The 13,403-nt window shown below is 39.0% G+C and overlaps 1 protein-coding gene across 1 annotated transcript; it reads left to right on the forward strand.

Annotated features, from left to right (window-relative positions):
* The first annotated feature begins 1,187 nt into the window (after positions 1-1,187).
* rnd3b (Rho family GTPase 3b) lies at positions 1,188-11,971 on the forward strand. Its single transcript, XM_034304804.2, has 5 exons — positions 1,188-1,573; positions 3,120-3,207; positions 8,201-8,310; positions 10,955-11,083; positions 11,170-11,971. The coding sequence occupies exons 1-5, from the start codon at positions 1,469-1,471 to the stop codon at positions 11,413-11,415; spliced, it is 678 nt and encodes a 225-aa protein (XP_034160695.1). The 5' UTR covers positions 1,188-1,468; the 3' UTR covers positions 11,416-11,971.
* Positions 11,972-13,403: the final 1,432 nt, after the last annotated feature.

Genomic DNA, 13,403 nt, shown 5'->3' on the forward strand with positions numbered 1-13,403 from the left:
GTGTGTGTGTGAGTGTGTGCTTGGTGTCCTATGGTGGACTGGTGTCTCATCCAGGATATATTCCTGCCTGTTCCCAGGACAGACTCCGGACTGATCCACCGTCACCCTGATCAAGCGGTTAATGAGAGCGAGTGAGGAGATCAGGAAAAGCCTTTAGAGCCAAAACAGACCTTTTGACCGTCTTTTGTTATTTGTAATATCGAAGAAAACAAGAGTGTGCAAACTTTATATAAGCAGGAAGCACTCCTATAGAGTACAGATCATTATGAATATGATTCCAGTTTATGATTATTATTAGTCCAGTTTATGATTATTATTAGTCCAGTTTATGATTATTATTAGTCCAGTTTATGATTGTGAGTCCAGTTTATGATTATTAGTCCAGTTTATGATTATTATTAGTCCAGTTTATGATTATTATTAGTCCAGTATATGATTATTATTAATCCAGTTTATGATTGTGAGTCCAGTCTATGATTGTGAGTCCAGTCTAAGATCATTAGTCCAGTTTATGATTGAGTTCAGTCTATGGTTGCGAGTCCAGTCTTTGATTATGAGTCCAGTCTATGATTATTAGTCCAGTTTATGATTGAGTCCAGTCTATGATTATTAGTCCAGTCTATGATTGTGAGTCCAGTCTATGATTGTGAGTCCAGTCTATGATTGTGAGTCCAGTCTATGATTATTAGTCCAGTCTATGATTGTGAGTCCAGTCTATGATTGTGAGTCCAGTCTATGATTATTAGTCCAGTCTATGATTGTGAGTCCAGTCTATGATTGTGAGTCCAGTCTATGATTATTAGTCCAGTCTATGATTATGAGTCCAGTCTATGATTATGAGTCCAGTCTATGATTGTGAGTCCAGTCTATGATTATGAGTCCAGTCTATGATTATTAGTCCAGTCTATGATTGTGAGTCCAGTCTATGATTATTAGTCCAGTCTATGATTATGAGTCCAGTCTATGATTATTAGTCCAGTTTCTGATGATGATAAGAGACTCTTTCTTTGGGCTGTAAGAAACCTGTCACCAGGGGAGAAAAAGTCTTACAAAACTCGTGTAATGTACCAGGCGATGAAAGAGTGTGCAGCGTGGAGTGTAAGGGGCGGCTCCGTGTGTGTGTGTGTGTGAGAGAGAGAGAGAGAGAGAGAGAGAGAGAGTCTGATATAAAACCCAGGAGCGGAGCAGGGCTGCTACATTTGGAGTGCACACTTCAGAGAGGAAAGACAGCCACTGTGAACTTCTTGCAGTCCCGCGTCCCGCCTGCACCGTGTCCTGTCCGCGCGCTCACCGGAATAACCACGTGATTAGTTTGCGACGTCACCTAAATACCATCCGGAGACTGAAGGAATGTAGCCGTTGCGCTGGTTCTCCGGTGCAGTGATGGTGTGAAATGGCTCGCGGAGGCCCGGTCCCGTCGCTGCTCGCTCACACTGCAAGCAGCTGAAGTTGCGGCGGTAGCGCGAGGATGGAGCACGCGGCCGATGTGAAGTGTAAGATGGTGGTGGTGGGAGACAGCGCGTGCGGCAAAACCGCCCTGCTCACCGTCTTCGCCAAAGACTGCTTCCCGGAGGTGTGTGTGTGTGTGTGTGTGTGTGTGTGTGTGGAAGGTCAAGAAATGAAAAGTTCTCATAACTTTGCATGGAAGTTATTAGATCAAATTATCTATCTATCTATCTATCTATCTATCTATCTATCTATCTATCTATCTATTCACTGTATCTCTCTCTCTCTCTCTCTCTCTCTCTCTCTCTCTATCTATCTATTCACTGTATCTCTCTCTCTCTCTCTCTCTCTCTCTCTATCAATTCACTGTATCTCTCTCTCTCTCTCTCTCTCTCTCTCTCTCTATTCACTGTATCTCTCTCTCTCTCTCTCTCTATCTATCTATTCACTGTCTCTCTCTCTCTCTCTCTCTCTCTCTCTCTATCTATTCACTGTATCTCTCTTTCTATTTATTCACTGTATCTCTCTCTCTCTCTCTCTCTCTCTCTATTCACTGTATCTCTCTCTCTCTCTCTCTCTCTCTCTATCTATCTATTCACTGTCTCTCTCTCTCTCTCTCTCTCTCTCTCTCTCTATTCACTGTATCTCTCTCTCTCTCTCTCTCTCTATTCACTGTATCTCTCTCTCTCTCTCTCTCTCTATCTATCTATTCACTGTCTCTCTCTCTCTCTCTCTCTCTCTCTCTATCTATTCACTGTATCTCTCTTTCTATTTATTCACTGTATCTCTCTCTCTCTCTCTATCTATCTATCTATTCACTGTATCTCTCTCTATCTAATCACTATCTATCTATCTATCTATCTATCTTTCTATTTATTCACTGTATCTCTCTCTATCTATCAATCTTATCTATCTATCTATTCATTCACTGTATCTCTATCTATCTGTCTATCTATCTATCTATCCACTGTATCGCTATCTATCTATCTATCTATCTATCTATCTATCTATCTATCTATCAACTGTATCGCTATCTATCTATCTTTCTATCTATCTATCTATCTATCCACTGTATCGCTATCTATCTATCTATCTATCTATCTATCAATCTATAATGGCAGATCTACCACTTCTAGACAGATAGATCTATTTGTTTTATTTTAATGCATTCTGATTTTCTTGTTTTCATTTATTTATTTATTTATTTATTTATTTTCAGATACAGTCATGCCAGTAAGCAGCTAGTTTATCATCAGCATGACAGAGCTTCCCAACCGTAACACGCAGATTGTGGTGGCAATGCAGGGGGTCATATTAATTCTGTGTTAAATAAAATTTTAAAATGCATTGTTTTTTTTACACATTAAAATTCTAATCATAGGAATACCTGAAAAGGTTGTAATAGGTTATATGTTATAGTTGTAATAGGTTATATGTTATAGTTGTAATAGGTTATATGTTATCCTGCGTTAAGTCTCAGCGTGTGTTTAGTGCGTAAGGCAGATAATTTAGGTTGAAGGGGTTGAGCTGATAAAGTTTGGGAACCTCCGGCGTAACACGAAGTCCGGTATCAGGTTATTAATAACTGCATCAGCTGCATTAAAAAAAGGACACTGCTATAATATCTTTAATTCATGCTCAAAATTCTGCCTCGGTTGTATTTTTCTGAACAGAGCTACGTGCCGACAGTGTTTGAGAACTACACGGCCAGCTTTGAGATCGACTCCCTCCGAGTGGAGCTCAGCCTCTGGGACACATCCGGTAAGATGACTAGCTTCCAGAGCGGTGCATGGCTTTGGGTGCTGAAACACGGTTTCCCAAAATATGCAAAGAGCAATGTGAACTAATACCAAGTTTAAAGGAATTGTCATGTGTGAAATCGATATCAATTAATTAGATATGAATGAACAGATGACCAAAAGAGATAGCTGCAGGTCTAACTGGTTACGTCTATTAAAATTGACTGTGTGGTTTTTATTTTATTTCTTTTAGGGTTTTTCAAGTTAGTTTAGATTCATCAGCATTCAATTTTGGTTTTAGTTGCAGTGAACTTAAAATTTAAGACAGCCAGGTCATTTTTTTAAACAATGTACTTCCCAGAGAAGTGTCGAGATCCTAGATAAGGATGATGTTATTCCTCTGGAATGTTGGAAGCTTTGAGCAAGGATGGGTTTGTCAAAAGGTTGTGAGAATATCATATTCCCCAGCAACCTCCACCCTGTTTCCATACGCTAAGCATATGTAGGAAATACGTCTCTGTGGGCTGGAACAATTATATTTGTTGATTAAAACCAAACATGCCTTAGTCACGAGAATTTAATACGAACCTTCAGTATAGATAAACGTAAAACTTTATTCTAGGAAAACTCCTACTTTCTGTCAAAGCTGAATATAAAGGAGGGTACGTACTTACACTAGGTTGTACCAAATATATAGTGTGTTAAAGTCTTTTTAAAGAATTGGTGTCTTCACAAAATGATGTGATTGGATAAACCACTATATTAGAATGATCAAGGTTTTCATAGCCATTCTGTAGAAACCTTCAGTTCAGCTACTGAGTTTTTAAAGTTCATATTCTTGCAGTTTACCTTCCTGTAGTAAGACAGCATGCAGTCTTGTACTGTCCGTACATCAATTATTACTTCTACTTAATTCCTTAATGCAAAAAACTAGAATGTCATTGTGTCAATGTCAGCGCCAGTGTGTAGCGTCTGTGCACCCGCTAGTTCAAACATTCATTTTCCTACGCGGTGTACATTACACCACATAGGACAATGAAAGTGGTGTACATTACACGTGTGTAAACAGACTTTCTCCAGCAACAACACATACATTCTAACATTCTCCTGAAATCAGGCAAGATTGTAAGCTCAAGGCCTGGAGGTGATTACTTCTCTGTTATTGAAGTGGCCCCAACAGCTGTGTGCCAGTCTCGTTCGCCCTGAATTAATACTCAGGGGTCGGACCGTGTGTGACCTCCAGCTGATTGCTGTTTCTCTGAAGTCCCCAATGGGGACTCCAATATGCAGTACTCAGGAAGTGAGATCAACCAGCGTGCTAAGTCTCTGCCTTCTTTCATCCATGTGAGGTGACCCAGACTTTATGAAAGATGTACATTACTCTAGGGTAATAACACTCGAGTGATGATTTGGACAAAACTTGTTTGGCACTGTGTGTGGCAATGAGACATTTGGACCTAAGGTTTAAGTTGCATTAGATTTGCCAGGAAATTCCAGGGGCGTCTACTAACATATGAAGCCAGAAAATGAGTTGATTTAAAACAGCTGTTCATCGACTCAGCAACAACCTTTGCTTCAGTACAAAAAAATCTATTAACTTCATGGATTAGGCTGCAAAAATTGACTCATAAATCAACACTGGGTGCTGATACCCTGAACTGCATGGTTTGCACTCATTCTGAGCCCTAACTAGCTTTCTAGAGCAGAGTCATCTCCCAGAATAGATAGCTAACCCAGTTTACTGCGAGTGAAGCGGGTGTGCATATGCTCTCTCCATCTCTAGTGGGATGGTGACTTGCAGAGGGAATCCCACAGTGAGAAAGTAAGAGAGCCGTGTGGAGAAACTGGATGCTGGGCAGAACTTCGAGATGTATTATATGCTGTATAATACAATACAAGAAGAATGGTTCTGTCAGGCAGGTCATGGTCTCAGGTTCTCTCTACTTTGTCCCACAGATCTTCCAAAACATGAACTGATTTGTAAGTGTTCAGAACATTTTACGCAGGTTACCAATGCGAATTCTTTTTTTGGTCCCAATTTTGGAGTTTCTCCCAGTTTCCACCAAATAGCTAGCTCTCCCTGTCGCACTGCAGCTACCAACCAGAAGCTAACAAATGCTTCCTCTGAGACACATGAACCCACCAAGTCATCTACAAACTACCGTTCGTGCAGCATCACAGGCGCAGAGGAATGTGCTAACTACCTTCTTCAACATACATAAGCCCAGAAACACCCACAACTGGTTAGTTTCACTCTGACTGACAAGTGAGAATGATGCCATCCTACCAGTTTTGCTCTGTTGGACTTCTGGCCTAGAATGGCTATGGCATCATCAAGATTCAAAATCTCCTGACAATTGGCCAGCATGTAATTATGAATTCTTATGAATTACGGTAAAGATGATAATAAAACCATGCCCTTTTAATCCTATGATATCCCCATCATAGGATAATAGTCTGGATTACTGTAAAAACTTTGAAATATATGAGCTGTTATAACTTGCATGAAGATTGTGGAATGTGCTTAGTTTCAGGCTTCCCTTTTCTGACTAGCTACGAAACTATTTGCTTCAGTTACAGACCCGCTCCTTTCAATATTTATACTTTGTCTGGGAAGTGAAGTCATAATCTGGCTTTGTTAAACAGACGTTCTACTGTTGACGTCTGTCTGCAGATCTGTTTGGCTTATTTTCAGGTAGATGGAAATCAAATGGGGTTCTTTCTTGTTTCAACATGTCGTGGTAGTGGTATGGGCTTAAAACAATGTGAATACATTTTAAGTAATTGTCTTGACTTCCTATAAAAGGGCTAGTAGGGCTTCTGAAAGTGTTAGTTGTAACTGTTCAGAGGCACTCCTTGAAGGTGTAGTTTCCACATATTTTTACAATGACATGAACATTAGTTGATAATCATGTTTTGTTATTCTGGTGGAATGAGAGCTCCTTGACTTTCAAGGTTAATGTGTCATCCTTAAAATTTTCCAGACTGAAACCTTAGAATTAAGATTCTAGGATGTTTGTCAGAACATAGTTATAAATATATTATTTTACACCAAAATATTGCTTAAAAATATTAAAAATATATATATAAACTTCAACTTTTGTAGCTATTTTGACTTTAATCATTCATTCATTCATTCAACTTCAGTAACTAATTACAGGGTCATGGTAAATCCGGAGCCTATCCCAGGAAGCCTGGGAAAAGTCTAACCACATTAATCAAATTTTTGTGTTTTATTTTAGAATATATTTCTTGTTTTTTATGCAATGGAAAACATACTTCACTGACAAAATGGGATCTGCTTTATCAGTCTTCATTTTCCAACTTTGAATATGGCCCTTGGGCTGTAACATACTTTCCCTTTTTATCTCTTGGCAATACCATTAATGTTGGTTGTGGTCCACAAGTGTGCCAGATGGCAATATGAAAAATTGGCGCATGAAAGTATGCTCTGGCTTATGTATTACACTGTACGTAAAGAATAGCCCTTTGTTTATGGCTCTGTACTTACCTTCATTCATTCATTCATCTTCAGTAAGCACTTTATCCTGGTCAGGATTGCAGTGGATTTGGAGTCTGTCCCTGGAACACTGGGTGCGAGGTGGGAACACACCCTGGATGGGATGCCAGTCTGTCACACTCATTGACACACTCATTGATACCTACTACTGATACCCAAAGGAAACCCACATAGACATGGGAGAACATGTGGATACTCCACATAGACAGAAACTTGAGCTCAGGATCGAACCGTTTTCTGTACGTAGGTTTTTTGTTTATTGTACAATTGATAGAAAGTGTTTTTTTTTTTTTTGTACCAAGTCGAAACTCTTCGCTTATATCATACAGTTAATACAACAGCATTTACTGTTGACCAACTGTGTGTAGATTTGATACAAAAAAGTGTATCAAAGATACAAAAAAGTGCATCTTCCATTCTTTTTTACTCACTGGCACAACTATGTATCTCTAAAACCCCTTTTGCACATATTTCCATTCCTTTGCTTCAAGGCTGAATTCACTCCAGTCAGGAGATCCGACGGGGGTTGCAGTGTTCTAAGTGGCAAATACTATGTTGAGCTACAAACAAAAGCCTAAAAATCATAGTTATAGACACAAAGAATAAAAGGCAACAGTGAAAGCACAGGGACAGAGGAGTGCCGCCATCACTTCACTGTGTGTGCTGTATGGAAACAGGCAAACAATGGAGATCATTTATAATTGCATGGTATAGCATGCTGATTTGCAGTTCATTCAATGATGGAGTCACTTTTCCTCCCACCTTATTCATCATTCCTCAAGCCCACAGAAGACTTTCCGGCATTCCTTAGTGCTCTCTCTCTCTCTCACTCTCTCTCTCTCTGCACTCTCTCTCTGAGTATATATATATATATATATATATATATATATATATATATATATATATATATATATACATACACATATATATAATATTTACTTTCCATGTACATATATATATTTGTTATGGTATTATGTTTTTTTCTTAAAACTATTACAAAAGAAAAGTACTAATCACATATCACATTATGTTCCATACATTAAATGTGCTCTATTTGGCAAAGTTTTCTTCTTGGAAGAAATGTGGTGCTTGTGTTTCATTTCATTTATTTATTATGAAGCATGCTGAAGGTCCTTTGGTAGTTTTCGTGTATTTTGAACCTGAAATTAACTGTCTGATTTTGTACTGAAACTGAAAAGTACTGAAAAACTGAACTTTGGACTGAAGAGCACTTGTTAGAAGTTGAAAAAAAAAGCAAAAACAAATGGATGTCCCACTGACCCAAGCCATCTCTTTACATTTTACAACACTACCATTGTAAAATTAATAAAGAATAACAAATACTGTATATATACACACCATAATTTTCAGCACCAAACAAATTTTTTGAAAACATTCTGGATAAAATATGGAAAAAATCGAAAGTAGGTTATTTTTCCCCTAGTAGAACTTAAAGATTGAGGATTTTCAAGGGAACCTCCTTCTTATTTTGTAGGATCACCATACTACGACAACGTGCGTCCTCTTTCATACCCTGATGCAGACGCAGTGCTCATCTGTTTCGACATCAGCCGACCAGAAACGCTGGACAGCGTGCTCAGGAAGGTGGGTACAGTGTGGCATCACAGCCATAATTCAGTTCATTTGTGGATTTGATTGTATGCAGTGAACTCTTCATGCCTCTGCTTAGTCACAGCAGGACAGTAGCTTCTATTAACTTTCTCACAAGGCTGGGTTTTGTGTTATTGGGTCAAGTGGGTTTGTGACAAACAGCCCAGACACTGGGCTGCTGGTTATGAGGGGGGTTGTTGTACCAAGCTGAAAGAGAATGCGATGTGTGGGAGGTCCAGCTACGCTTTGAAATCCTGTTCACACGTAAGGAAATCGAATGAGAGGACATGTTTACATTTGTACTGAGAGATGCAGACCTTTTGTGTGGTCGAGAGCCATCTGACCTTTGACCTGTGATGTCACTGAGACTGAACACAATACCAGTGGAGTCAGGAGTAGGACAAGAAACAGAAGTTTGTTCCTCTACAAGGGAGGCACTGCTTCCTTTGCTTCAGTTCTGCTTTAATTATATTTTAAAAGAGGGTGCTCTCATACCGGTTAATAATGTAGGTAGTGTCAGGATGGAATTTGGTAGAAGAATTCTTTATCACCTCAAAACAAAAACTTAAACAGATAGGAACCCAGATAGGAAGAGTCATTGCACACTACACTCTTGTATTTCCAGTCTGCTTTCTTGGATAGAGTCAGTAAACTTGGAACAACTAGGTCTCGGATTTAATGTTACTTCGTTGTTCCTTAAAATATGATAAAACAATCTTAGTAAAAGCAACACCTTCCTTCGAAGATCTTTTGGGCAGCAAGCAAAAAAGTTCTGTTTGTTTTTGTATCTATATTATATAGAACCAATGATCTATATATAAAGGTTACAGAAAGAAAAAGGTTTTAATGTGGCAGCAGCACAATGCATAAAATCATGCAGATTTTTTTTTACAGGCCAAGAGCTTCAGTTAAAGTTCACATCAATCTTCATGATGGGGAAAAATGTGATCGCATTGAATTTGACCTTGGCAGGGTTGTTGGTGCCAGATGGGCTGGTTTGTGTATTTCAGAAACAAGTCATCTCCTGGGATTTTCACACACAACGGTCTACAGAGTTTATACAGAATGATGCGGAAAAACCAAAAGCATCCATCGAGCAGAAGTTCTGTGGATCTAAATGTCTTGTTGATGAGAGAGGTCAAGGGAGAATAGCCAGTCTAGTTCAAGCTGACAGATAAAATATGGTAACTTGAATAACCACTCTGTACAACCGAGGTGAACAGAAAAGCATCTCAGAATGCACAGCATGTCAAACCTTTTGCCAAAGTCAGCCTTATGGTGTCTGAAATGGTTTCTGGTTTTTAGACTGTAATGCCCAATAGTTCTATCTTTCAGTTATATAATAGCTGAATGAATATTGGTACATTTAGAGAAGAAAAAAAATCACATTTATTTTTTGCCAGTTGTCATGGATACATAATCACTGGGCCTCAGCATACTTCATGCAGAGACAGTGTTCAGCTGGCTTACATGATTATTCTGATGCAGTTTAGAAGGAAATGGACATCATGCTGAAGCTTCACTCATCGTCTTGTGCACGTGGTAGTTTGGACCATGGATCAAATTCACAGAACTCCACCAAGCCTGTGATTGGTCATTACGTACGAGGCATACCCACGTCGATTTATTGCTATAAGATGGCTGAATTTGAGGAGCGGCAATCTTCCTGTAGATGTAGATGTTGTCATGAAATTTTATTAGCACCACCTGCAGTACTGAAGCACTCATATGACACAATAACAAATATCGTGAAGGTAATTTTGTCTTTGCACAACCCTCCCAGATGTTGTCTCTGCAAGAAGTATGTTGAGGCATTAAGGGTCTATTGCATCATGTTTAATCAACAACGATTGCAAAATTCAGCTCCATGGTTACAACTGAATGCATGCCAAATGTCAAGAAAATAGTTTACATGTGAAGAAAGATTTTTGTTGATTTTAAAGGCCCTGGTTCCAAGACGCAAGTCAGAAAAGCCAGGAAACTCCACTTTAGCCACTTTGCACCAAATGAGGACCAAATGACATTTGGCATTTTAATTCCTGTGATAAACTGAAGCCATTTCGTATTTATGTATCAGCGAGTGCATTGATATATTTTGTAGAAATATCATTAATATTATCTGTTGCGCACATGATCACACCAGATCAGATTTTTACCTAAAATAATTACATCGTGTATTTTAAGTGACTCTACAGTTGTTGATGCTCAGCTTTCAAAATGAAAAGCTCACTGTTTATCATGTTTGACATGGAAATTGGTATACATAAGGAATTTCCCAGTAAAAGTCCCTAAATCAATGCACTCAGTTGTAAGGGAAAGCATACGTGACGTGAAAGTGAAAGAGCCAGCCAGCAAAGTCCTCATAACATCAGATTCAGTTTCCTGCTGGATAATGCAATGCAGAAAACATTAGAAAGCCAACTTCAGGAATGGTACAGACAGGCCATATGTGTTTTAAAGATCTATCACCTTTCTATAGTAGCAGCAAGGCGTTCCTGGATCTGAGAAAAGGACATAATTTGTACCTTTTATCAGATTCCAAAAAATATTTGTATTCAAGCAATTAAACAATATTAACAAGTCATGCTGAAACATGACCATTTCCAAATTCTACTAATTGTTTTGAATGTCTTTGCAGTGGAAGGGTGAGATTGAGGAATTCTGTCCCAACACCAAAATGCTCCTGGTTGGTTGCAAGTCAGACCTGCGCACAGACCTGGCAACCTTTGTGCAGCTCTCCAATGAGTTGCCACTGACTTACGATCAGGTAAAGAAAAAAAAAAAAAACTTCAGAAATAACATGGCAATAATGTAGATGTCGATCCATAAATTAGTTTTTTGTCTCTCTCTCAGGGATCAAACATGGCCAAGCAGATCTCAGCTCCTTACATTGAGTGTTCTGCACTGCAGTCGGAGAACAGTGTGAGAGACATTTTCCACGTGGCTGCTTTGGCCTGCGTCAACAAGAGCAACAAAAATGTAAAGCGTCACAAGTCTTCCAGAGCCACCAAGCGATCTTCACACATGCCTGGCAGAGCCGAGCATGATTCAATGTCGTGTCTGCACAAGAGCAAGGCCAAAACCTGTTCTGTCATGTGAAGAACCATCAGAAACTCTTTTATGGGTTGATATTTTACTTGGATTTGTTTCCCTTCAAGATTGAAAGCATGAACTTGGAAACATTGGAAACAGTTTTTTGCACTTTACACAAATTCATTGACTCCTCCAAGATGGTGACACTATATACCATGATTTTGAGGAGTGCCGCAGCTCTGAAGCTTGGAATCCGAGAGACCTGAATTAATGAAGTGTTCATTGCTGTGCCAAAACCTGATTCCCCTTTTAAATATATGCAGCACAGAAATGGTGGATTCAGATACATCGAGCAAACTTCAAGTAGGAGAAAGGAACCTTTTGTAGTCAGTTAGAATCTCAGTCAGTATACAATACGAAATGTCAAGGGAGAACTAGCACCTAGACCCTGTTTTTATTTCAGTGAAATAATTTATGGATGTATCTAACTTTACTTTAGTGAAAATAAACTCAAACGTGACCCTTGACCAAAGCAGAACTTGATGGAACCTGATGGTTAGTCTTCTCAGACCTGAGGAATTTTGTAAATGAACTTTGAAGCAATAAATAACTGTTAACCTCCTGTGTGTATAAATCCTGTCCTCTCTGTTACCCAACCTTCTGTCTAACCATGATGCTTAAAACCAAAGGAGCAACTAGGAATAAATGCAGGGCCTAGTGAATCTATGGACTAGTGTGACATTCGTCAATCAGCTCAATTTGCCGCTAAATGAAAAACAGACACTAATTTAGTCAAATAATTTCAGCTGATGATATTAGAATATAGTGAAAAATGATTATATCCATCTTTCCCTGAATATGATGAAGACAAGAATTAGCTTTGCCCAAGGTAAATTAAGATGGTGAGAAGTGCTTAAAAAGATTGAATTTTTGAATTTAAAAAGATCGAGCTGCACAGCTCCAGAGTCCTTGGTTCAATCCGAAGATCTCGATGTGTTTGCGTGGGTTTCCTCCAGTCTCACTGATTTCCTCACACCTCACATAAAAGACACTGGTAAGTAGATCAGTGACTGTAAATTGCTCCAGCTGTGAATGTGTGTTCATGATGCCCTATGATTAACTGGCATTCCATCGAGAGTGTATTCCTGCCTCATGCCTAGTGTTCCCGGGAAAGACTCCAGATCCATCGCAACCCTTTGCACTTTGCATTGCAGAGTAAAAAACAAATGCGCAACTAAGCCCACGCTGCACATAAATATCCACTTTATCCAAACATGACCTATTGGTTGCCACATTGCTTACTTTAACCTCTCACTAGCCTCAGTTTGAAACTGCTTCTGTGAAATGTTTGTGGGTCCTTATGTATGGAGTGTCTTGGGTGCTAATATATTGTATAATCACTAGGTTTCTCTGGTGTGAGTCTGAGCATGTACTCATTAAACCTTTCGTCTATAGTGTCCACATTTACAGACTTAATGGCAGGCATTTTTTAATACAATATAAGGTGCAAAGAGCCTCCAAATCACTCAAAACCATTACTGTAATTTAAAAGAAACCATTATCTTCATTTCTCTTGCTCTCAATTTTCATGTCTCTGGGATACCAAATTAAATTTTAAAAATTGCGCTCGATTCTAATCAATGCCATGGCTTTTCAAACTTGTTTTTATTGTTTTTTTAAATTGAAGATTTTTTTTTACCCCTGAAATCAGCCATATGATGCAATAATCCTAAACTGTCATTTTTTCTGTGCTATATTTTAGACCTGAATGTGAACAGTTTTTGTTTATAAACCCATTTTTTTACAGGTGTAATTGTTTTAGTCATTTTTTACTCATGGGTCCTTGAATGTTGGATCCAGGGCTTATCCTGGAAAAACTGGGCATGAGACAGGAATACACCTAGGATGGGTGCCAATCCATTGCAACACAAACACACACACACACACACACACACACAGTCAGAGGGGCAATTTAACATAGCCAATTCACTTATTAGCTTGCTTTTTACCAGTGGGAGGAAACTGGTGACCCTGGAGGAAACCCACATGGACAA

This window comes from Pangasianodon hypophthalmus, chromosome 5 (assembly GCF_027358585.1).
Source record: "Pangasianodon hypophthalmus isolate fPanHyp1 chromosome 5, fPanHyp1.pri, whole genome shotgun sequence".
NCBI classification, from domain to species: domain Eukaryota; kingdom Metazoa; phylum Chordata; class Actinopteri; order Siluriformes; family Pangasiidae; genus Pangasianodon; species Pangasianodon hypophthalmus.